This window comes from Ictalurus punctatus, chromosome 4 (genome assembly GCF_001660625.3).
Source record: "Ictalurus punctatus breed USDA103 chromosome 4, Coco_2.0, whole genome shotgun sequence".
NCBI lineage: Eukaryota > Metazoa > Chordata > Actinopteri > Siluriformes > Ictaluridae > Ictalurus > Ictalurus punctatus.
This window is the reverse complement of record NC_071284.1, coordinates 8,338,005-8,362,487: the sequence shown is the minus strand read 5'-3', so window position 1 is coordinate 8,362,487 and position 24,483 is coordinate 8,338,005. Positions and strand designations below refer to the sequence as shown.

The 24,483-nt window shown below is 40.9% G+C and overlaps 1 protein-coding gene across 1 annotated transcript; it reads right to left on the bottom strand.

Moving 5' to 3' along the window:
- Positions 1-327: 327 nt before the first annotated feature.
- nup205 (nucleoporin 205) lies at positions 328-22,391 on the bottom strand. The gene is made up of 42 exons (XM_053677896.1): positions 22,300-22,391; positions 20,743-20,885; positions 19,950-20,121; positions 19,335-19,479; positions 19,064-19,223; positions 18,670-18,898; positions 18,371-18,535; positions 17,178-17,353; positions 16,956-17,072; positions 16,733-16,870; positions 16,422-16,572; positions 14,896-15,104; positions 14,374-14,556; positions 14,173-14,223; positions 12,543-12,752; positions 12,219-12,456; positions 11,905-12,094; positions 11,192-11,312; positions 10,934-11,015; positions 10,649-10,813; positions 10,410-10,534; positions 10,025-10,139; positions 9,792-9,941; positions 8,298-8,369; positions 8,051-8,208; positions 7,842-7,922; positions 7,409-7,600; positions 7,097-7,304; positions 6,855-6,953; positions 6,588-6,733; positions 5,271-5,462; positions 4,997-5,118; positions 4,502-4,640; positions 4,292-4,418; positions 4,132-4,205; positions 2,971-3,102; positions 2,780-2,885; positions 2,517-2,677; positions 2,067-2,196; positions 1,868-1,972; positions 796-851; positions 328-714 (listed from the first exon to the last, which is right to left on the bottom strand). The coding sequence occupies exons 1-42, from the start codon at positions 22,325-22,327 to the stop codon at positions 562-564; spliced, it is 5,916 nt and encodes a 1,971-aa protein (XP_053533871.1). The 5' UTR covers positions 22,328-22,391; the 3' UTR covers positions 328-561.
- Between the last annotated feature and the right edge of the window lie 2,092 nt (positions 22,392-24,483).

Below are 24,483 nucleotides of genomic sequence, written 5' to 3'. Positions count from 1 at the left end.
TCACTTTGGTAGAGGTTAATCTTGGTTTCAGGATTTTTGTGGCTCATCTCTGTATTTCTATGTGAATTCCAATCTGGCTTTGTGATTCTTACTGCTGATGAGTGGTTTACATCTTATGGTATGGCCTCTACACGTAAATACCAGGAACTGAAAGCTGAAATTCTGATCTACCATCTCATTCATGTTTTGATCTCAAACCAAATGTCTTCAGCATATAGCAAAAACAAAACAATTGGCCTTGCTGTTCCAATACTTTCAGAAGGGATGGTATCAGCAATCAGACCCATGAAACTACACTGGTGCTGCATCATCACAAATGGAGGCTAATGAAGTTATTTAGTCATTTTATTTATTTTATACTCATTAGAAAATCGTAATAGCCAAAGACAGTCAAAAAACATGGAAAATTCTATGACAGCATTTCATAAACAAAGCAGAATCATGGTATACAAGTCAGATTTAAATTACAGCACAGAAGTGTTTGCTACTCTTTCTCTGAGAGCTGGTGTGTTTAGTTCTTCCGGTGGTACACACTACTGAAACTGTTCAGGCAGGGTGTGTCTAGCTCTTGGTGTGGCGCACCAGGCCACGGATCCTGCGTGTCAGAGCCTGGATGAAGGTGTGGCGGGAGTGGCTTTTGCTGTAGAGCCCTTCGACCTCCAGCAGCTTCCTCTGTAAGTGCTCGGTGAAGCTGCTCGCCACATCGCTCTGCAACTGCACACACAAACACACAACGGTTAGTACAAACTATATTCTGTACAACATGCACTGAGGGAATGGTGGAGAGGTTTGTACCTGCTCCAGATCCTGCTGGCTGACCCTGGACAGGCCCAGACCTGCAACACCAACATCTACATCCAGAAAAAAAAAAAAAAGAGAAACGTAATTAGTGAAGATGTGTTAACCCAACGTTTAATTTAAGTACACTTTTTTTTTTCATTACAGACTTTATCCAGATTATATCCTCAATTAACTGTTTAATCTGTGCTGGGTGAGGCTAGTCTGCAGATTTGTAAGGGCACTTAGTAGCACAAATATAATTCAAGCGTGCAAGGGATGTGCGCTCCAATTGCTTGCTTTCTGATGAAATTTCACTGCTTCAATGAAAGTAAACACTGGGTATAGGCAGGTATCCCAAAATTTGAATAATGATTGTTAAGACATTTCAGATGTCGTTTCAATAAGACTGAATTTGCAGTTTGTTTATACGACAGCGCCGCTGAATTCTCAAATCTGTCCGGTCAGAAAGTGTGGATTTATATATAAATAAAAGCAGCACTGACAATAAAGATAAAGGCAAGTCAGAGGTCAATATTAATGTGCTTGTTCTAATATATGGTGTCTATAGTAACAGTTACTATTGTACTATTTCTATAGTAACAAGACTACTTCCTATCCTCCACCCACTTCTAGATTGTATTTACATTCTCATATTGATATTTCTGAGATTGAAACATCAATAGAAGGTAGCACACCTGCTCCCAATGCATTTAATAACTCTGAGTTTTGTCCGAGTGACACCATATTGTGATTGAAAATTTCTTGTGCATCTAATTAAAACAGATTCAATCATATTTAAAAGGGAAGAAATAAAAAAAAAAGGGTAAAATTTCAGACAAATGAAATTGTATTAATGACCCACAGGGAACATGAGGGTATTTGTGAAACACTGAGTTCTGCATCTTCCATGTCAGGTAATGTGTGATCTCTAATCATTAGTGTGCTCTCTAACTGAACTCTATTTCTTTTCAGTCACAATAACACTACAGAGAAGTATGTGATGCTTAGTCTAGACTTGAACTCTACGGTTTTAAAATGCATGTAGTGTATGCAAGACATCAGCTGTAGGTAGAAAGTGCAGCTTCACCTCTGTATCCTGGCAGAAGTGAGTCTTTGGGGTTACTGGGTGTGCAATAGAGAAGGTAGTACTCCAGGTGGCGCCAGATCACAAACAGGCAAGTCTCAATGATGTCTTGAAAACGTAACGTCAAGAAAAGACAGCACCCAAGTGATACAGTTCAAACTAATGCAACACTTTACATTAGAAGGATAGTGTAAAAGGATACATGAGCAGAGCGCCAGTAGCTTGGCACGGTTATTGACGAGCTGAACAAGACGCCGTTTGGCCAGCACGCTCCTTTGCACTGACGGGATCTTCTCCACTGCACCTGATCCGGACACCAGGCCCTGGCACAACTGCACGCAGATAGACAAAATACTTTAAATAATGTTTTCATTAGTAGGTTGAAGATCTTACTGTCAGCTGTATGGAAGCAAAAAAAAATTATATATATATATATATATATATATATATATATATATATATATATATATATATATATATATATATATATTTCAATGTTAAAACACTGAAATCTTAATAAGGAGTTCAAACAATTGAATTATTGGGGGGGGGGGGGGGGGGCTTAAATGCTATTATTAAGAATTCAGTGGCTTTTTGTGATTTAAACAGTCAGAATCTTAGACCTGATACAACAGGTTAGTTTGTAGTCTACCTCTTTGAGCTCTTCTGGAGCAAGTTGCTCGAGCCTCTCCAGCTTGCTTAAGCTCTGTCTGTGGCTGTCGTGGTATCTAAAGAAGTCTGTGGTGCTGTTCTTCAGCAGGAGCAGGACAAGGCCCAGGCTGGGCACCCGAGACACAGATGGCACCGCCACGTCTGAGCCACAAAGAGGAACAAAGTTCACAGGACAAGTTTAGGGGAAGATCGCAAAAGTAGACGTGTACACAGTGTGTATGAAATATGGGACGGACAGCTGACCTGTTGGTTCGCTGGCTGAAGGGCTGAAGAGGCAGACGGTAAACTGAGCCTCGGCTGAGCTTTGCAGGAGCAGCGTCTGACAGTATTCCATGATGTTCGCACAGATCTAACCAAACAGAGACACAGTGAGACATGAGCAATGTGTATGGGAAGGTACACGCTCATATAAGTAGGTAGCTGTGTCCTCATACCTGCTGCATGGCGAGTTCCATCCCCTCTCTTTTGTCCGCTGGTTCACCAGGGGCAACACTCTCTTCCATCTGCTTCAGGTAGCGAGCGCGGTCAGTTCCAGCCAGGCGCACAAGCAGAGACAAGCACTGGCGCTGAGAGCGACATAAAGAGATATCAGATTTCCATTTAACCTGGTTTTTATACAAATGGAACATAAAGCAGTAGCTAGTTAGTTAGTTATATTTATATAGTGCTTTTCTAGACATTCAAAGCACTTTACATAGTATGGGGGGAATCTCCTCAACCACCACTAGTGTGTAGCATTCACCTGAATGATGTGACGGCAGCCATGGCGTGCCAGAACGCCCACCACACACCAGATATTAGTGGAGAGGAGAGTGATGTTGCCAATTCAGAGATGGGGATTATTAGGGGGCCATGATAGAGATGGACCAATCGGGGAATTTCGGCAGGACATTGGGGTTATAGCCCTACTCTTTACGATTAGTGTCCTGGGATTTTTAGTGACCACAGAGAGTCAGGACCTCAGTTTAACATCTCCTCTGAAAGACGCAGATGTAACACAAATAAAACTAGGTCCAAAAGCCAATTTCCTTGGATGAGAAAAGATATCTAAAAAATAAAAGTCTGTCACTTGCGCTGAGTTCATCTGAATTTTACAACCCTCAGACACATGAGTAAATAGAAAACAGGAGAGCGAGCTGTGGTCTTATTCTTTGAACAAGTACAACTCAACGCCAACGGTGTCCACAGGGATGCCTCCGCCTCCACCACCACCAAGTCTAGTCCTACTTGTTATTAATTTGTATAGCCTGAAAATATACTACAAACAGGGAGGAAGCTATTGAAGAAAAACTAATTCCGGCCTTAGACCATGCTGTGACCTTGACCCTGTTTGGATCAATCCCAAAATCTAAATCAGTTCATTTGCGTAGACTGACTGGCACAGCCTTTTCATTGCTTACTGATTATCTTGCTGCTGCATAATCTTTGCATGATGTGTAACTGTGATAACGAGCAACTAATGAAAGCACAGCTTGAACATTTGCTTTTAGCTCTCTTTCTTACTCAATATTTGAATCTAGTAACCTAGCCCTATCAAAGAAACTGAAGCAGTCAGTGTCAGTCAAGTGTCAGTCAAGGGCTTTTTAAATCTGTACCTGGAATCTGCCAATGTGTCCCTGGAACTCCAGCATGGCTGCACTGTTGACCTCTTGCCCAAAATCCAGGGCCCCTGAGTCATGAACACATGGGGTTATTTCACATTGTCCTTATATGGGCATTAACATTAGTAATGCATTTTTTTGAGGTGTTGAGTACCTGGGAGGGCAGTTTTACTGATGATGCCCGTGAGCAGAGACAGCTCCTGTAATGACCCCATGCTCACATCCTGACTATGCAGGACTGACTGAATGGTGTCCGAGTACACAATCAGCCAGTGGAGCACCTGGAGACACACACACACACAAAACAATTACACACCAGCCAGTGTGGACCATATGCACAGCTGTGCATGAGTAAGAACTGTACCTGTGCTGCCCCCTGCTGGTGGTGTGTAGTAGTAGATGTGAGGATGACCTGCAGGAGTCGGAGGGTAGGCAGCAGGATCTGTCTATATCGCTCCAGAGGACTGGGGATGAACCCTGATGGGTCTCTCTGTCCAAATACTCTACACAGATATATAGAGATGGTGGAAAAGCTACACGTACTGACAGACATGCATAATCTCAAAAATACACCACTCATCACAGGTTAACTTAAATAAAGAAATGTATTAAATATTACCACATTCACATGAAGTACGTTACAATCCGTAACTGCAATGAATACGATTTATGAAGAATAACAAATGGGTACAAATAAAAGATTTCTACACCGACAAAAGTCTATCTTGTCTTTCTGTATAAAATAGTTATGAAATGTGTATCTAAGATGCATCATGAAATTTATAGAGAAGACAGCAAGCATCTGTATAACATCTGTAAATGACATCTCCAGTCTTTGTCTCCTGATCCCCCTTCTCACCTGAGTGAGTCGTTCTCAGGCAGCATGTGGAAAACCTGGCACTCGACCAGCTGAGCCACCAGACCACAGCACAACAACTCCACAGCTCCCTGTGCTGTCTTAGCCACACGGGTCAGCAGCGCCTGCATATACACACACACACACACACACACACACACACACACACACACACACACACACACACACACACACACACACACACACGGCATCAGAAACACAATGTATGTATTTTAACCTGCCATATGACAGGAAAAGCATTAGAGTATTCTCTCACCATCTTGGACTCATAGATGTATAAAGGTTTGAGCAGAGGTGGTTGGGGTATCAGCAGGGTTTGCAGTGCGGCATCGTCCTGCCTCAGGCTCTCCACCAAAACGCGCAGGTAGCCGCTGTTACACAGGTAGACCAGCCACTGGCTCTGTCTGTCTATAGACAACACCCTGTCCAGCACAGCCAGAGCCAGCATCTAAGATGGACAGAAAGCATTGCATCATTGATATAGCACACTTAAATACAAGAATTAGGAAAGCAGTCACATGAACAAGATCACGTTGCTTTATCAAAAACGTCCGATAATGTCTGGTCAATAACAAATATTTTTGAATATTAGAATGTGTGTAATTGCTGATATAGGTGAAGTTTTCTACGAGGCATTTATTTAACATTTTGGAAGGGGTCTCCAGTGTCAGAGCGTTGTAACAATCAGACGTTAAGCTACAAGTTTTCCAAACAAGTTTTGGACACTATACTGTAAAAACAGCACCGTCTTTCGGATGAGATGTTAAACCGAGGTCCTGACTCTCTGTGATCATTTAAAACCCCGGCTCACTTGTCGTAAAAGAGTAGGGGTATAACCCCAGTGACCTGGCAAAATTCCCCCCATTGGCCCTTCTCCATCATGGCCCCCTAATATTCTCCATCTCAAAAATTGGCTACATCACTCTCTCCTCTCCACTTAATAGCTGATGTGTGGTGGGCGTTCTGGCGCAATATGGCTGCCGTCACATCATTCAGGTGGATGCTAAGCACTAGTGGTGGTTGAGGAGATTTCCCCCCATATTACATAAAGCGCTTTGAGTGTCTAGAAAAAAAACTAACTTTTCTTGGATTCTCGGAAGTTCCACAACATTAACGTAACTAGTAACAAGTAAATGGTTAAAATCTACAATGCATCATTTTTCAATAAATAAAAAATTGTTCTTATACAAATTGTATACAAGGGGAATAAACCAATTTTGGGATGTGCTATTATGGGGGAAAAAAATAAACATCAGTGTGGTGTAAACACATCACACCACCCTGTCCTTTATTATTTATCTATAAGAGCCTGTCCTGTTGTCGTTTATTCCTTACGTAGTTCCATTTCCAGAACGATGTTTACAGCAACATTTCCATACACATTTAGCATTTTATCAAAATGATCTTAGTCAAAGCTTACCATCCAGTAGTTTTGAAAACAATCCTTAAAGAATTAAAATAGCAAAATAAGACAGGCAGGTGTCGAAACATCCATTCTTAATCCTTTCTGCATTAGGCCTAAGGACAGACGACAACTCTGGAGTTTAAAAGGAAACTAGAATTTGGCTCTTACCCTGCCTATTTCATGGCCGTCACAGGCGTCTCTGCACACCACCTCCATCAGAGCAGTGCCGTAGCTCTCTATGATGGATAGGTTCTCTCTCTGCAGCTTAGAGAAACCATCCTCTGGTGCGGTTAACCGCTCCCACATAGACGCTCCTGCAAATGACAAATTACGTTATAAATTCTTTAATAATAATTTTTTTAAAAAAGACTTTCTAATCCCAGTTTGTGTCAGGGTTGCAAAATATCACTGAACAGTCCCGTGCACGTGGTATACCTGTTTGCAAGGTGTCTGGCTCCTCAGGTTTCTGTGCAATTTGCAGGTAATAGAGAAGCGAGCCATACAGATGAGCACGCAGACGCTGGAATCCTCCACCTAGAATAGCATATACATACATACATACATACATACATACATATAAATACCTTATATTAACTTCAGTCCATCAGTTATGATTTAGCAACTTAGAAATCAATAACAAAGTCCAAACAGCCTCCTTCTAAAAGATGTTTACACACCTGTGCATAGAATAAAGTCCAGCAGCTTCCTCAGAATAAGGTGAAGGGCCGAGTTAGCGATAGAGGCGAACCCTGAAGAAGAACCACCCTCCAGTCCAGCCCCTTGCTGCTGCTCGGACAGCACTGATTGGCTGAGGTGAGCCGTCAAGGTGAACACTGCCCCAGCAACGATTGGCATCAATTCAACAGCAGCATCCTCTGACAAAACCTGAAAGGGAAGATGAGAGCCCGGATGTGAAATAAATATATTTATAGAAACCCATCACAGAATATAAACCTCAACAGAAAGGTGTAAAAGACATTAAGCAGTACTTTGTCGTGCAAGTCGAGGAGCAGGTCTCTGATAATGAGTTGTCTCTGATCAGCTGGGATGAGTTCAGCGGGGCATGCAGTGAGGATGGTCTCCACGAGACTTCTCCAGCTCTGCAGAGCATGGCGCTTGGCACTCAGGCTGCGTCGCACACGGTTCCTTTCCACCACCTGTTGCAGGATGGAGTTCACCTCCTGTCACAGAAGGAGAGAGCACTGTATTTAAAATGCCAAACTGTGTATATTACTTATTAATACATCCCCATGCCATACACAAAAAAATACTTTCAGTATGCCAAAGATGACATACTAATGTTAAATATCCAAGTAATGTAACCAACAAGTTATCTCCGTATTCTAAAGAGTGAGTATCATTTTCAAAATAAAAAAAAAACGTGCTGAAGAAATGAACAGCAGCGGCAACATAAACACTAACCTCCAGCAGCAAAGGCCGCTGACCGATAGCAGCCATCCCCTGCAGAGCGTTGATTTCTGCAACCAAGACTCTGTGCAGCAACTGACACAAAGAAAAGCAAAAAAACTGAAATCTAAATCTACAAGCAGTTTGGCTTTCTAAAGGAAGAACATGGGAAATTGCACACAGACAGAACACGCATAGCTGTATAGCACTGTGCTAACACACACCTTGACGTTGCAAATGGTGTGTCCTTGCTCGTTGACATGTTCGCAGTTGGAGATGACCTGTTCAATCTGAGCACGCTCAAAAAAGTCTAGCTGCAGCTGCTCAGGCACCTCCTGACTGAAGTTTATAGCATCCAAAACACTCAGTAGCTTCCTTCGCACTGAAACGCAAGATTACAGCGGCGTTATTTTTGCTCGGACACCTCAAAGTGAAGACTGTGTGTTTACGTGAGCCGAGGCTTTAACCCACCTTTAGAGACCGTGTCAAAATGCAGGAATCCACTAACAGACCTGCTCTCATCCTCCATACCCATCTCTCCATCTGTAATAGGTCAAAAGAAATAAAAGCATCAGTGGCTGTTTCAAGCAATATCTATAACCAAGTGTTGACAGGTTGTTTTAAATGAAAGCCTGAATTTGTCACAGATACAGTGTCCTCCACTAATATTGGCACCCTTGGTAAATATGTTTTTATTATTATTGTTTAACCTTTTGATTATAAAAAATAAAAATAAAAAAATCACAGAAATATTCTGCTCTCATGGATATCAAACAATTGCAAACAACACAAGTTTATCCCAAAAAATATCTTTGTTAAATATAGGTGTGCAACAATTATTGGCACCCCTTTAGTCAATTCTTTGTGCTACCTCCCTTTGCCAAGATTCTCCTGTAATTCCTGATGAGGTTGGAGAATACATGGCAAGGGATCTGAGACCATTCCTTCATACAGAATCTCTCCAGATCCTTCAAATGTCGAGGTCCACGCTGGTGGACTCTCCTCTTCAGTTCACCCCACAGGTTTTCTATCAGGTTTAAGTCATTGGACTGAGATGGCCATGGCAGAGCCTTGATTTTGTGGCCAGTAAACTATTTTTATGTTGATGTATGTTTTGGATCATTGTCCTGCTGGAAGATCCAACCACGGCCCATTTTAAGCTTTCTGGCAGAGGCAATCAGGTTTTTATTTAATATCTGTTGATACTTGATAGAGTCCATGATGCCATGTATCCTAACAAAATGTCCAGGTCCTCTGGCAGAAAAACAGCCCCAAAACATTAAAGAGCCACCACCATATTTAACCGTGGGCATGAGGTACTTTTCCATATGGCTACCTCTCTGTGTGCGCCAAAACCACCTCTGGTGTTTCTTGCAAAAAGCTCTATTTTGGTTTCGTCTGACACTAGAACCCGATCCCATTTGAAGTTCCAGTAGTGTCTGGCAAACTGAAGACGCTCAAGCTTGTTTTTGGATGAGAGTACAGGCTTTTATCTGGTGAGCTAAAGTCATTTCAAGTCCTGCTCAAAGCCAGAAGCCTAGTAGTAACTAGCATAAAATAAATACGTATTTGGCTGGGGCATACAGGTTTTGTCTGTTAACTATCTATCTTTATCGACATGGTTAGTAGCACTTGTAAATACCAAATACGCCATCTACCACTTATCTCTGATTTCAGATTTTGCAATCACAGAAACCAATGCAAAAGCAAGTAATTGTCACAATATTCTGAGAAGCTTGCAATTTTTCAAAATTACCGCAATTTTTCACAGATTTGGGCCAAGAAAAAATCAAGCATTTTTCACCGCAACAATCCCGAAAACCTCTGTGAAATCCTGTACAGACTGACTTAGTACTACTGAAAAGGCATCGATGCTTTGTACAAATCTACTGTATTGTTCTCTCCTGCAGTGGGGTCATCGGTATGAAGCTGATTTGGAGTGTTCCATTTGCGCTCACGTTATACCTGCATGCTGCATGTGTGGCTGGTCATCTAAGAGAAGATTGAGAAGCCTTTGAGTATGCGAGCGCTGACGGTTCAACGAGGTCACTCTGAGCTCTATAGCCGAAGTCTTCATAAGCCAGGACATCTGGTTAAGTGCAGCAATCTCGTTCCCTGCAACATCAGGAGGAAGGTTGAAACAAAGAACCAATCGATGAAGAAAGAAGAGCGAGTTACTTGTGACTGGCGGCACCAACCTGCTATGACAAAGGGTAAGTGCTTCAGGTGAGAGAACAGGAAGTCCTGACTGGTCCTCAGGTAGCGCATAGTTGGCCCAGAGGTGTCTGCACATGCACACAGCTGGTAGATGACCTAGAGAGTACAGAGCATGCTTATTTTAGTAGAATAAGCTATACACACACACACACACACACACACACACACACACACACACACTCACAACAGTAGCTACAACAGCACTGACACATATCTGTCATCAGTTAAGTTCCTTTTTTGGCCTTTTCTTAGTTTTAAACTTCTGTTTTGTAATCTGTTTTGTCACATCACTGCTATAATACATTGTTGTAGTATGAAAAGGCTCATTATAAATAAAATACAAGTCATTATTATAAAAGTTGGTACCTGGTAGCAGAGTTCAGCCAAGTGTGGGGCTTGCTGAGTAAGTACAGGTCCAGAACGTCTCTCGCTGCCCCTCTGCAACAAACTTAGTATTGCATGCAGGCAACTACGTGGGCAACCGAGAACCCCTAAAGTTAACCAGACAAAAAGTAAATGCTAACCTTCTCATCTTCATCAATTTTAACATATGCAAGACAACATGTCGAAAATGAACAGCGAACTTGTACACTGCACAAACTGACCTGGGTCCTGTAAATTAGTTGACGAGACAGGTTTCTTGACCTCGTAGCCTAACAAATAGAGGCCCAAGTTAGGACCGTTTAGCTCCAGAGACGTGATCAGTAGGTTCAGGATGTGGATCTGTGTCTCGTGACGGATTCTGGCCACACGCTTCTCAGGGTCAGAGTCTGATTTATACAAAGAGATAAAGTGGAGGAGGATTTTCTCAGACTTAGATAAACACAGTAAAGAGGTGTGATTCACGGTTTATTAACTACAGAAAATAGCCATTTTTAAGGTAGACCCACCATCTGTCTTTTCCACACCCTCCTGGGCCTCATCGTTGTCCAGGCACTCCACAAATCCAGCCATCAGCTTCTCACTTATTGCCTGTTCACAATACAACAAACCAGCTTTTAGAGTAGACTCACAACACTACACTGACATGAGTGAGTGAATATGCATTTCCGTTTTGCGAATTTCTATTCTATAGAACCGCCAGATGTTGCGACTGAATGGAAATATGAGCAAATGCAAAGCAGTGAGCAGAGGAGCAGGTCTCTCACCTGGTCATGGGTGAAGTCTCCAACAAGTCTGGACTGGATGTTGGAGTAGCGTGCAATATGTCTCAGGATCTTAGCGCTCAGAAACGCGGCATCAGGGTTGGAACTGCTGTGGTACAGATACCTGTAGTACGAAGCGACAGTTAGATTCAGATTATGCAAACGACATATCTAAAAACATTCATAGAATTAGATACTAGTTAGAATTCTGAATTTCATGACCACACTACTACTTACATTGTAAACTGTATATCATCTATTCTTAATATGTGTCACTTTTTAATGCTTTAGAAAGATCTGGCATCAACCAAAAACACTGAGTGTGTTGCGCTTTTCAACTTAATTGTACAGCTCATGCAGTGATTTTATGTAGAATATTTGCACCCCCATTAAATGAATTCCTGGATACACCACTGCAGTACAGTGAAATTCTTCCCTTCACATGTCCGATCTAGTTAAAAAGCTGGGGTCTGAGCACAGGATCAGCCATGATATGGTTCCCTTTGAGCAGAGAGTATTAACGATGGCAGCGTGTCAGTGCAGAAATTCTGATCAGAGCCTTAACCATGAAGCCATGGTCTCTGTGCTGTACATTTTATACAATCAATACACTCTTGCTAACAGAATATTGATAGAAATATTGTATATTTTCAACACGGAAATATCAAAGTGCTATTCAACATATGTATATGAGCGTGATAAGAAACAACACACACCTGGCTATGTTGATGATGTGGTCAGCGCGTTTGCTTTGGACATTGACACCCTGCAATAACTGCTCTAGTGGAGAAACCAGCATTGAGGCCTGGCTCTCTCTAAGCAGATCCATGAACAGCACCTCTTTCTGCAGGGCCAGATCCAGCAGACTCAAGCAGTGCAGCACTGCTGACTCCAACTGCTTCTTACCTACACAATCACCAACATCATCATGACCACAACACTTTTAGCTCAGCAATGACCAACATAGTAAAATGTTAAATGTTAAATTACTGAGAAGAGGAAATTCACTTATTATTAGTGATAAACTGACCAGGAAAGGGAGCGTAGGTGTCAAGCTGACGAACTCCCTCCTCCAAGAGGCTGAGGCAGAGGGATAGGGTGGGAGAGTCATTGAGCAGGTGGAACATGAGGTTGTGTCCCGGGGGCTTATGGGCTGGAACCTGCTTGCCTTGTAGCTCCACAGTCTCCTGCAGGAAGTCAGCGGGCTGAGGCTCGTAGTTCTGTAGAAGCTTGTGAAACACCTCCAACACTGCCTCTGCCACCTCCCACTGGAGACAGGGAAACAGGAATTTATGGGAAACTTATGAGAGGTAAAGTAAAACAAGGTGGTGTGGTCATGCCCACCGCACAGTACCTTCTCAGCTGGGCGACGGTAAGCTCGTGTTGGAAAAGGAAGGAAAATAGAGTCTCTCAGGAAAGTGAGGTAGGGCTGGAATCCTGGTGCACGCAGCCCCGCCCCGAGGTTAACAGGAAGTGCACTCTCCACCAGAGTGCTGATCAACTGACAGAAGGCCCGGGTCAGAGGGTACTCCTCACAACTCGACTCGATCTCGTTCAGCTCCACCTGTAGAGGAGGACACGCAACTGGTATCATTCACAACACCTTTTTCCTCTTTAGTATTCAGGACAGGTTCATAAATGTATATATTATTTTATATACACACACTAACGCTCAAAAGTTTGGAGACACTTGACAGAAATATTTCTCATGATCTTAAAAACCTTTTGATCTGATGGTGTACAATTAAATGTTTGAAATCGGTGTTGTAGACAAAAATATAATCATGCCAACATATTCATTTCTTTCATTAAAACCAACATTTTATTTACAAAAAAATTTTTTTTTTTAGTGGAGTGAAATATTCTGAAAAGCAGCCAATAAGTCCAGCATAGGTGGGAACTCCTTTAATACTGTTTAAAAAGTATCTCAGGGAGATTCCTCAAGAACTCGGGTGAGAAAATGCCAAGAATGCATTTCTGGAAATTCTACACAAAATGGGTGTCTACTTTGAAGATGCTAAAATATTAATTTATTTTGGAGTTTTTGTCACAATATCATTCCCATAGTCCCATGTGTGTTACTCCAGAGTTTTGATGACTATTATTCTTCTAAAATGTGGGGGAAAAATTTTTAAATAAAGAATGATTGTGTCTAAACTCTTGACCGGTAGTGTATGTGTGCATAATCCTAAATATCTATCCACTAAAATGTCAAGTTAATGGAGTCACATAGAACACATAAACATGAAGTTCATCCTCAAGGAGTTCATCTAATGCACCTTGGTTAGGGATGCTCAGATCAGGATTTTTGCAGCAGATACCGATTAATGATTTCTTGTCATCATGATCGGCCGATACCGATCCCGACTGTTCAAGCTTTATATAAGTGATATGAAAGCTTTCTGTTGACCGTCACTGTTAACCGTTCTTTTTCCCCCAATAATACCACAGATGTTGCCTTGGTTATATTATTTACAGTAATGCTGTAGATTGTTGTTTTCATTGATAATCAAATAAATAAGCACAACAAATATTCCTTTTACAGTTGACATTTTAATAGTCCTTTAAAAAATACACAGCAAAGGGTGAATTTTTCATTGTTTCTTGAAACCTCGTAATAATTCCACACTGGTGATGACATGACTGCAGCACTAAAGTTTAACGTTATGTTGTGATTTACGACCTCAAATTGCGAACGGTTCGTGATATCGGCCAACTTTAAAGACTGATTCACAGAATGTGATTATCGGCCGATCAATCAGAGCATCCCTACTCTTGGTTTTAGAACTATTATAATTATTATAAGTCATAATACATTATAATATATAATTATAAACGTAATAACTTTTATAAAACAAGGCGTAATGCTACTTTATACTCTGCTAATCAGCTGTGGTTGTGTATGCCAAGGAAATTACCTACTTTAGATATAATGTATATATACACACACACGTTATAAACAAAGTGTCGCAGTGTCAGCTCACCTCTATGCCTGCAGCTTGTCTTTGTCCAGGATCTTTTACTGTCTGCAGGATCTGACAGAAACATGACATTTGGTGCATTATCAGTCACATATACCAGGTCTATGGCCATGTTGGACAAATTCCTCAATCAAGGTTCTGTATATTATTAGCAAAGTGGCTCAGAACATAAAGTGTGTACATACACAGTGTATGTGCACTTACCTGTGTGTATTCCAGAGATTGCCAGAGGGAGGCAGCAATCTCCGGAGACTTGCCGAAGGCAGCGAGGGCATGCAGAAGATGGGCTTTTAGTGCCGGTTGCACACTGCACTGAAGTAAACCAAGCATAACCACCACGGGAGTCCACTGAGGGTGCTCACACAGAGCTAGACGTGCATTCTCACACTGACACGCACACCCACACCCACACAAATAACAATGCCAATAAAATAACATGATCACAAACACGCCTGTAGCAGACATATGCATAACTAACGTCAGTGGATTGCTGCACCATGAGTTTATAACTTTAGCAAATATGTTTGTGTGTATGGGTATGTTTGGACATCTTGTTTGAAGGATTAAAAATTATTTCCCTCTGGTGATTGGAGTTACGGTTAGATTTAGGTGCAGCACCACATTAATTAGCTACAGTAATTATTAGGTCAGTGGGAGGTCCTCACAAGTATACTAAAGTGTGTGTGTGTGGGGGGGGGGGGGGGGGGACATATATGTATGTGTTACCCAGGTTGTGATGGTGGTGAGCAGTTGGAGGAAAGCAGTCAGGCCCTCTAGCTCTCTCTGAGTGATGCCTCTGATGGGTGGATGGCGATACTGGGTGAAGTCTGCATTGGGAACGTCCCGTCTCAGGTTCTCATGATACAGCATGAGGGAATGGAACAAGTGCTCCCACGACACTGGGCATCCTGATACACCACCCTGCAATTTCTCTCCTGAAAAAAAAACCACACACACTCATGTTACTTTTGACAATTTAACATCGTATACGCAGATGCATTCCTAAATAAAGGGGCAAGAGCACGCGTTCCTTCTCACCCTGCATTCAGACTAGCAAGCAACAAAAGTGATCAATTTTCTATGCAAGCTCACATCACCTAGCCAAGAGTCTAGCAAGCAGCAAGCATCACATCCCTCAACAGAGGGATAAGTGAGATTTGAAACTATATTTCCTCAATTCTATGTAAATTAGCACAGGTATAAATTTGATATGCTCCAATAAATGCCCAGATCGAACTTCTGCAACAAATATCAAATCCTACATCCAATTTCTCTACTCTCCTCAGTTCCTACCATTGTTCAGTTCCAACTAAATGTTTTTTTTAAGCACAAAAAACAGAACACCACCCTGTAAGCACAGTTTGAACTATAATCCTTTTTTGATAGATTGATAAAACAGTAACACAATGCTTTGTAGAAAACTGTACATTAGCTCTATGGTTACAACCATTTCTAATAGCCCAGTGCTGTTGAACTCTTGATTCTGATTGGTCAGTATGTGTTACATTGTACAGTATCTGACAGTAGCTCTAGCTGCAAGGCAAATCACATATTTGTATAATTCTTTCTCTGATCTTGTTCTAAAATCATTTCTATAGTAACAGCTTACATAGGGACTCCTATGGTGGACATTACAAATAAACAGATTTAAAAATGTCCATATTTATTTAAGCGGTGAAGTTCTCTGTGAAGAGATTATTCCTCATTTTTTGGAAAGTGTCTCCAGTGTCAAAGTTTTTGTACAAATCAGAGTTAAAGCTGTAATTAGGTTTTCAATCACAGGAAAGTTCCCAGGGCTGAGGATTTGATGTTGTGGGTTCTCTGTAATATGACGAGATGCATGGTGTGTTTTACTTTAATAAATAATTGTTAGTGTTGTCCAGGATGAAATGCTAAGAGAAATAAAACACTTCAAGCTGTTGAAGTGTATAAACAATAACTCATAACTCATCATACCACCTCATTGTTGATTATTTTCCTAAATAATCCTAAATCCTTATTTTCCTAAATTAACAGCACGCTGTTCTTAACTGATAACAGTCTCTACACACGCACTAGAGACAATCGAGGAGCGCGTAGCATGCTAAAGTGAGCGCAAGTTTACTAAATCAGCTAAATGTATAGCAACCGAAACCTCGAGATGGCCCGATGACTAAGTTACACGCTTCTACACTGGTTATGCCACTGGAATGACTTTGAGCACCACCACTGGCATGGATTCATGCACATTATGGAACTGCAGTGATGTTTACCGTGCGGAGCTCCGTTGGACTTCAGCAGACTGAAGCAGTAGTGAGAACACTGTGGCCCGTTGGCAAGCCCCTTCAACATACGCAAGTAGGGGATATACAAAGTGCCGGGCAGCAGGTCTCCCATCTGGCGTACAAACTTGGAGAGAACCACCTGTGCAGCAACACACACATTTGGTGGTCACATTTTGTAAAATCAAAACTACTCCTTTCAGTATCATTTCACAATAACGGAGTACAACAAACTGGTTAGAACACTTGCTAAAAAAAAAAAGAAAAGAACAAAACACAAAAATGGACGCACACATACACACCTGTTTGTGAGGAGGCCGCTGTAGGGCCACACCAAGAAAGGACCCTGTAAGTGACGTGTGCTGCAAAGATTCTGACGGACACCAGAACTCCACACCTAGCTCCAACCCAAATGAGTCCTTACTGTAGAACTCGCCAATCTGGCAAATGCACAAACGCACACTCTTATTTAGGCAACACAGCACAGTACTGAGCAAGCATCAAACATAATACCGCTCATCATACCAGTATCATGAGGTGCTCCAGGTCTTTCCGCAGAGAAGATGGAGGCTCGCTGCCCATCTGCATTGCCATGTGGATCAGTCGAGAATCTTCATCAGCACGGTTACGCAACTGCTTCACCTGAACACAGCCATTTTACACCTTCTCTCTATTTATACATGCTTTATGAGAGGGACATTCACACATACACGCTGTAAGGTGTAAACCTTTCACTCGAGTGCAAACCTTCATGGGCATGAGAGCTAGGAAGTCGGTGATAAGGGCGTGAAGTCGCCGAGTGTAGAACTCCTCCTCGCAGAAGCCTTCACTTGCCAGAACGCCCTCTGTCAGGAAGAGGAAGACTCCTCCCAAAACCGCCTGATCAGCCAGTGCTTCATCGGCCTCGGTGAACTCTACAAGTGCTGAGGAGGTAACAGAAACAATTCCTCAGTTTGTAACACTGATAACAATAGTGAAAAAATCTTCACTGGAAAACATAGGGATGCGGGATATATCCAAAATTTACATCACTATATATATATATATATATATATATATATATATATATATATATATATATATATATACACACACACACACACACGGTCAAAAGTTTAGACACACTCATTCTTTATTTTTATTCACATTTTATATAAATGTATAAAAAATGAAAATGTGTATGTAATGTAAATGCATTCTTTTTTAATTAAACATAATCTAAAAAAAATAATTAAAACGCTAAACTCTAAAGTTATAGACCAGTTTTAGATATTTAAGGCATCATATTTTCTTGTTATTATAAACGGCAATGAAACAAACCTGCAATTTTACCATTAAATGGTATCTTTATGGTAGATGCCAATGAGCAATTAAGGTACTTAATTACAAGAGTGCACATGTAGCTTAAAGAACTTAATATCAGATTAAGGCTAGGTCCACATTAATCCGGATAAATTTGAAAATTCTCTACGTCTTGGCCTTCCATCACACCGAGACGGCGTTTACGTCCAGTAAAAAATACTGAGCTTTTCAAAAACACTCATCATCTCTCAAATGATGCAGGCCAAAGCTTCTTGCGGTTTTACGCATGTGCGGTATAGGGATGTGAGCGTTTTCAGATGTTTCATTGCGCACGAGCAATTTTTGGAAAACGTTTTGAAAACGCCAGTGTAGACTGAGAGCATTTTAAAAACTAAAATACCGTTTTCGGCTCTATCCAGACCAACGTGGACGTAGCCTCAGCCGCATTGCTGTACATGCAGCAGTTCAGTTGATTTACGGCTATGACATATGCTCCCTACGTAGTTACGCGTAAAATTATATTTAACAAACATTTCTACCACTACGACATGTTCCCCGGTATAGAATCCACTGCTTGTTATCGCTGTTTAATTTGTTCGGTGATGTCCTGCAATTTGTTTTGAAATGTGTTTACATGCCTGCACCCTGAGGGAGCTGTGACACCGCTCGGAGTGAGAGCGCCCACGCCAGCCTCACAAGCGCCTGCAACCCGGGAAGCTTCCACGTCACGTCCGCCACCACCCGACTGTGTACCCCTGACACATACTTCCTGTCTGTCACAAGGGGGAGGGCCTGGAGCAAGTCTAATACAAACACACACATGCACAGTATTAATTGGCTTTCAAACTTGCCAATCATATGCAGATTTCACACACTGTCAGGTACAAAGCCTCTAGTCAAGTAAAAGTTTCACAAATGACATGTGATGCACATATACCGTCTCGGTCTTCAGTGCCTTGCTCCAGAAAACTGACATCAAAGCAGTAGAGCAACGCCATTACCAACGCAAGGTTCACACTATCCAACGAGCCATCAGCTTCTGCAGTTACTGTCTCTAGATGGCCAATAAGAGCAAGTGTATCATCTTTACAAAGGGGTGACTGACATGTCCATGCAAACAGACACTCGGCCAGAGACCGGCGACACTCTCTGACGAGATCGGACACCTACAGAGGACAAAGATGCCATGGTTACACTCTTAAACTGGAACTTCTATTACTTCTATAGCCTTCTATTACTTCCTTAATCAAAAACACAGCATCATTCGGAAAAGATATGTAGTAATTCATCAACATCTGACATAATGTAAGGAACGACATTAAGCTTCTCACCTCCTTTCTGTGTTTCTCATTGCCAAGGCCTCGCTCCTTCTGCAGCTTCTCAAACTCACGGGTCACGCTGACTTCCGACACGAGGTTTAGAATTTGCTTGGTCAAACCGTGACTCATCAGCTCATCTGTGAAGCGCGTGGTCAGATTGACCAAATCCGCACTACGGAGAGAGATGGAGAAAGACCAGAGACATAAAGACATGTTTTAAATTTTAAATATCAGAAACAAACAGGAAGCTAAGAAGAACATCATGCCAAAAAAAACACCGTACCTAAGGTCAAGAGTGAAAGTTTTGCCATGACGTGACTGGATGAGCGAGCGGAGAGAGTTGGCCAGGCAGCGTTTGCCATCCCAGTAGAGTAGAACAGCCACCAGGCCCCTCGTCAATCCAGGAAAATGAGGCTGCTGGTGCTCTCCTTTAAAAACAGAGCATTGATGGTCAGAAAACTCACCACACAAGCTGTCAATCATTCATTATACATACAGACATCTTTTTATTCTATACAATACTTTTTCTGCTGAGATCGCCTGTAGTTAATGTTACATTCTGTGATTGTTCAGTGGAAACTGCCTGGTGTGCATGTTTGTTTAGAACTTCCACTGCATGTGTGTGTGTGTGTGTGTGTGTGAGTGAGTGAGTGTTAGGCCTGTCACGACAATTACCTCATCAACTGATCATACGATACATGGCCATGACATCGATCATTTTTGTTCACCTCATTCCTTGTTCTTTCACAAGGCGTACTTGCATTATTATGGCGTTATATTATCATTATATCAGTGGCATAAAATGGTCTTAAAATGACAATAATGTTTAGTGCAAATTATTCCATTATTATATAACAAACGTTATTGTTATTGTGACATTGTTAGTGTGTGTGTTTACCAGCAAGCAGCAGCTCTAGTGCAGCAAGCTCTCCCAGGTCAAAAAGGTCACTCAGGATGAAGGCCTCTGTGAGGAGCTGCTCAGGTAGAAGCCGTGCACCTTGTTGGCCTTGAATGGCAATCCCCTCTGTGCTGGCTTTCCTCACCTTCTCTCTCTGCTCCGCACTCTTTGGCTATTTAGAAAAATACAACCACATTACTAAGGAGGCATAACAACATAATCTCCATATAAAGACGGAAACACTAACACTTCAATAACATTTCTGAAATTTACAGTTACATTAACTTCACACTGATATCTAGGAACAAATTTAAACTCTAGTGGTGGAATGATAACGGAAATATAATATCATAATAACAATTAAAGAGTTATAAAATCAACTTTGATAAATGGTCAACTAAGTCAGGAATAAAACTTATGAAAAATAACCAATGACAGGGTGGTGTGATGCCCCAGAGTTGAATATTTTCCTAATAATAAATACAGCATTTCCCATTTTATTCTTCTTCATACCACCACAATTACTCATTTTGATTTGCCTGACAAAAATGTTCTTTTAATCTGATTTAAAATTAGATTTACTCTTCTGGAAGCACCACAAAACAAGTTCATTCCTGTTATCACACACGTTATAGCAGCTATAAACAGTCAAAGCATCTTTGTTCTCCCTCTTTTCTATTGTATTCTTCTAATGTACCCATGAGGTATTTAAAGCAGATTAAACGTGACTCAGAGTTTAACAACAACAGGTCTACTCGATTGAAATAGTCAGGAATTTTTCAGGAGTACTCACTGGGTTTTTAAACAGGGACAGAAAGTAGGGCTTGTGTTTCTTTAACTGCACATCCAGAAGATGAACACTTTCAGGTTGTCTCCTCCACACCGCCCCCTCAACAATTTCCCACAACTCTTTCAGAGGCCCCCACAGACTGGCTCCTTCATAAAAAGAAATTAATTCATTAATTAACACTTATTAAAACTTGTAGCAACTTTGTGAAATCACAGACATCGAGTGACAAGGACACGGCTATGGCTGTGCGACGCTTTAAGGCAATTTGTATCCTGCATGCATGTGCAAGATCGGTGTGTTCTCAGACTAGATAACACACATGGACATAAAAGCAGCACTGGACTGGATCAGAAAATGTGGCAAAACCAATCAGGGACCATCAGGTTCAGGAGGATTTCAGAGTGGTGACAAATGTGCAGCATCATCCCAAACGAATAATTATTACATTATGTTTTGTATCTGCCCCAAATGGCATTAACATTTGACCGAGGCCCCCCTTTTGCAGGATGTCTTTAAAACACATTAAAAATACAGACTTCTGAATATATCCCCCCCCCCTTTTATTTATTTATTAATAATTACATCTTTACATTACATTAGGAATTGATTGTGTGTGTGGTTGTCTGAGAGTGAGAATTTATTTTTCACACCAAATTGTTGAGGCTCCCCGGGCGCCCCCTGGCGGCCCCCACTTTGAAAACCACTGGTAAAGGGAAAGTTCAGACAAACTTCCACTAATGTTAGAGGAACGTTCTCCGAGCCATCACAGGTTACTACAATATTGATCAGAGGTTCAAATAATTTAAAGCTTACCAAAACATTAGGAGAATGTTCTCCAAATTATTCCTTAATTACCACAAGATTATTCAGTTATGGGAACATTAGGAGAACGTTCTCAAAAAAAGGCTTCGCTCTCAGAAAGTTTTGTGAATCAAAAACGAACGTTTCCAGAACTTTCAGGGAACCAGTGCTTGTTATCTGGGTAGCGGCATCTCACTACACATTTACCCTCAGTGTTGCACATCACTGTTGTTCTTACTGTTCAAGATCTGAGTGAATATTTTAACTCCAATATGTGGACAGCTAATTCTGCTCGATGATATGAATGAGCGTGACTCTGAGACCGGTCCCTCGGGCTGGGTCCCAAATCACACACCGCCTCGGCATGTCGAAAGTGTGGAAGTTTACCAGTTTACCTACTCAACTAGCATGCGAATACTAGCAAACTACCATACCAAAACACATACGCACAGCACACACGTCTGGAGTTATCAAAAGCTAATTATCTTACAACCATTCCGTCTCTTCCTCTAAACACATAGAGACAGTGCACATAGTTTCTAAACTAATTAAACACTTGGGTCTGCTCGCCGCTGCTAACAAGCAACTAGCTTCCCAATGCTAATGCTAATGCACATCCAGTATAGAACGAACAAGAGAAACTTTCGGCATCAAGTCAGTCCATTCAGTTACATAAAAGTAACCTTAGTTTCATTTTAAACACCCGAATTAAAATACACAACGAATAATTCAATAATATAACACGTTTTTGTCGGTTACCTGAATTTACCGCCATCTGAGCTGCCATGTCTGATTTGTGATCAATCCATCTAGAGGCGCCCGAATTAATGCCGGAGTAAAAATTATACCATTTAGTTTCGGTTTGATTTAATTAGCGGATTATGCTATTTTAATTCTGTCGTTTTGTAGTTTATTAAATTCTATATTTTAATCAATAATATTGTGGAGGAAATTGTTCGTGTTTTGATACAGATTTTCTTTCAGGCGATCAACACAACTGTCAAAATCCACTGTGGATTTGGAGGGGAATTTTGTAATCATATTCAAATGGCGTTTTGAGAACAGTATTAGTAACGGTTTTTAAAAACTCATTTTGGCCAGTTCACAACCAAACCTTAAAGGCACGGTATTTGGCATGCGTTAAATCGATTATAATAAATCTGCCAGTAAAATAGTTAAAGTACATTTTTAATATGCAAACAGTTAACTTCACGCAGGTCAAGTCAGGTCCACATAGACCGTTGCTATGATACGTTAACGCGTCCGCCATATTGATTGGGGCAAGACTGCCTTATAAAGAAATACAATTAAACGGAGGAGCTGTGGGTTTTCAGGTTAAATAAAAGAAAAAACGTCGACGTCGAATAACATGAGGTAATGTTTACATGTCTACAGCAGCGCATTGCGGATTTACTGCAAAAAGAAGTGTGAATTTCGAACCGCAAACTATCTACTCCGGTTTAAAAGCACAATAATGTTTACATTTCTCAACCGATTTCAATGGTATATGATCCACATGGAGTACAAAAAAAAATCCGTCTGCAGTTACTTACAATCTCGGCAGATAGACTTGGAAAATGATTCAGTCATAAGGAATAAATCGTCACGCATATATTTGTGCATATAATTGTGGAGACGTCCCTTATGTCATGTAATTTAATGAACATTTCATTGTGGAAATGGCTTTTTTTTTGTATAATAATAATAATTTTGTGCCTTTTTGCGGAAAACTACTCGAATTGGCGAAATTGTTTTGTACGGTCTTTCGCAGTGATGTTTGTAAATTAGACCTTTTAACTGGACTCATGTTCGACGAACGTGACTCGAATAGGGCTTTGACTGAATGCGCGTTTTGATGACGTCACATGACGCAGCTTGGCCCAAATCTGCGGTAATTTTGAATATTAGGGAGTTTGCTTGATTTACCGTTATTCATTTCTGCAATCCTGGAGGGACTGATAAACATTTCTCCTCAACAATGAGTCATTCAGGTATCTAAAGTCATTTATAAAAAAGTTGCCATCTACTTTATCATTTCATCATTTAATATTGTAAAGTGTCCTTGAGCTCTGGAAAGGTGCTGTATAAATTAAACATATCCATCCATCCATCTTCTATACCGCTTTATCCTTTTCAGGGTCACGGGGAACCTGGAGCCTATCCCAGGGAGCATCGGGCACAGGGAGGGGTACACCCTGGACAGGGTGCCAATCCATCGCAGGGCACACAATCACATACACATTCACACATCCATTCATACACTACGGACACTTTGGACATGCCAATCAGTCTACCATGCATGTCTTTGGACTGGGGGAGGAAACCGGAGTAAAATTAAACATATTATTATTATTATTATTATTATTATTAGATGGCACAATAATTGCTATGGTGATGTAAGGCTCCAAATCAGAGAGTGGTCTGTTGTTGATTTTAGCTCATAAAACATGATCATCAAATTCAGTTATACAATAATACTGTATGTAATGTAATATAAATGTATTTCGTGACACTTGGTAAGTGTATTTGTTGAAATAAACTAACAAGTTTAAAAAAATAGCTTGTACTATTGAAGGTTGATACCTCATTTATTGAAATTTGTTAGTATATTTCAGTTTCCTCTAATACTAGAAACACATATGTACTATATATTTATATCTTAGTGAAGTTAGTCAGACACCAAAAAGTACTTGTTCACACAATTCTGGCCAGATTTTGGCCAGTTGAGAGGAATGAAAAGGAAATAGAATGGAATAAACAATAAATGAACAATTTTTTTTATATATATATATATAACTTTTTTAAAAAATATATATATATATATATATATATATACAGCTACAAGCAGTCAGTCTATATAGCTGTATATCACAGGGGGTTTGCTTAGAGCTGTAATTATCTAGTATCACTACTGGTCCAATGTCAGCAGAAACTAGATAACTA

Coding starts and splice junctions, on each gene's coding strand:
- nup205 (XM_053677896.1), bottom strand. CDS start 22,327: ATGGCAGCTCAGATGGCGGTAAATTCAG. Junction 19,224..19,334: donor ACTTTCACTCTTGACCTTAG/GTACGGTGTTTT, acceptor CTCTCTCCGTAG/TGCGGATTTGGTCAATCTGA. Junction 12,753..14,172: donor GACAAGCTGCAGGCATAGAG/GTGAGCTGACAC, acceptor CCTCCTCTACAG/GTGGAGCTGAACGAGATCGA.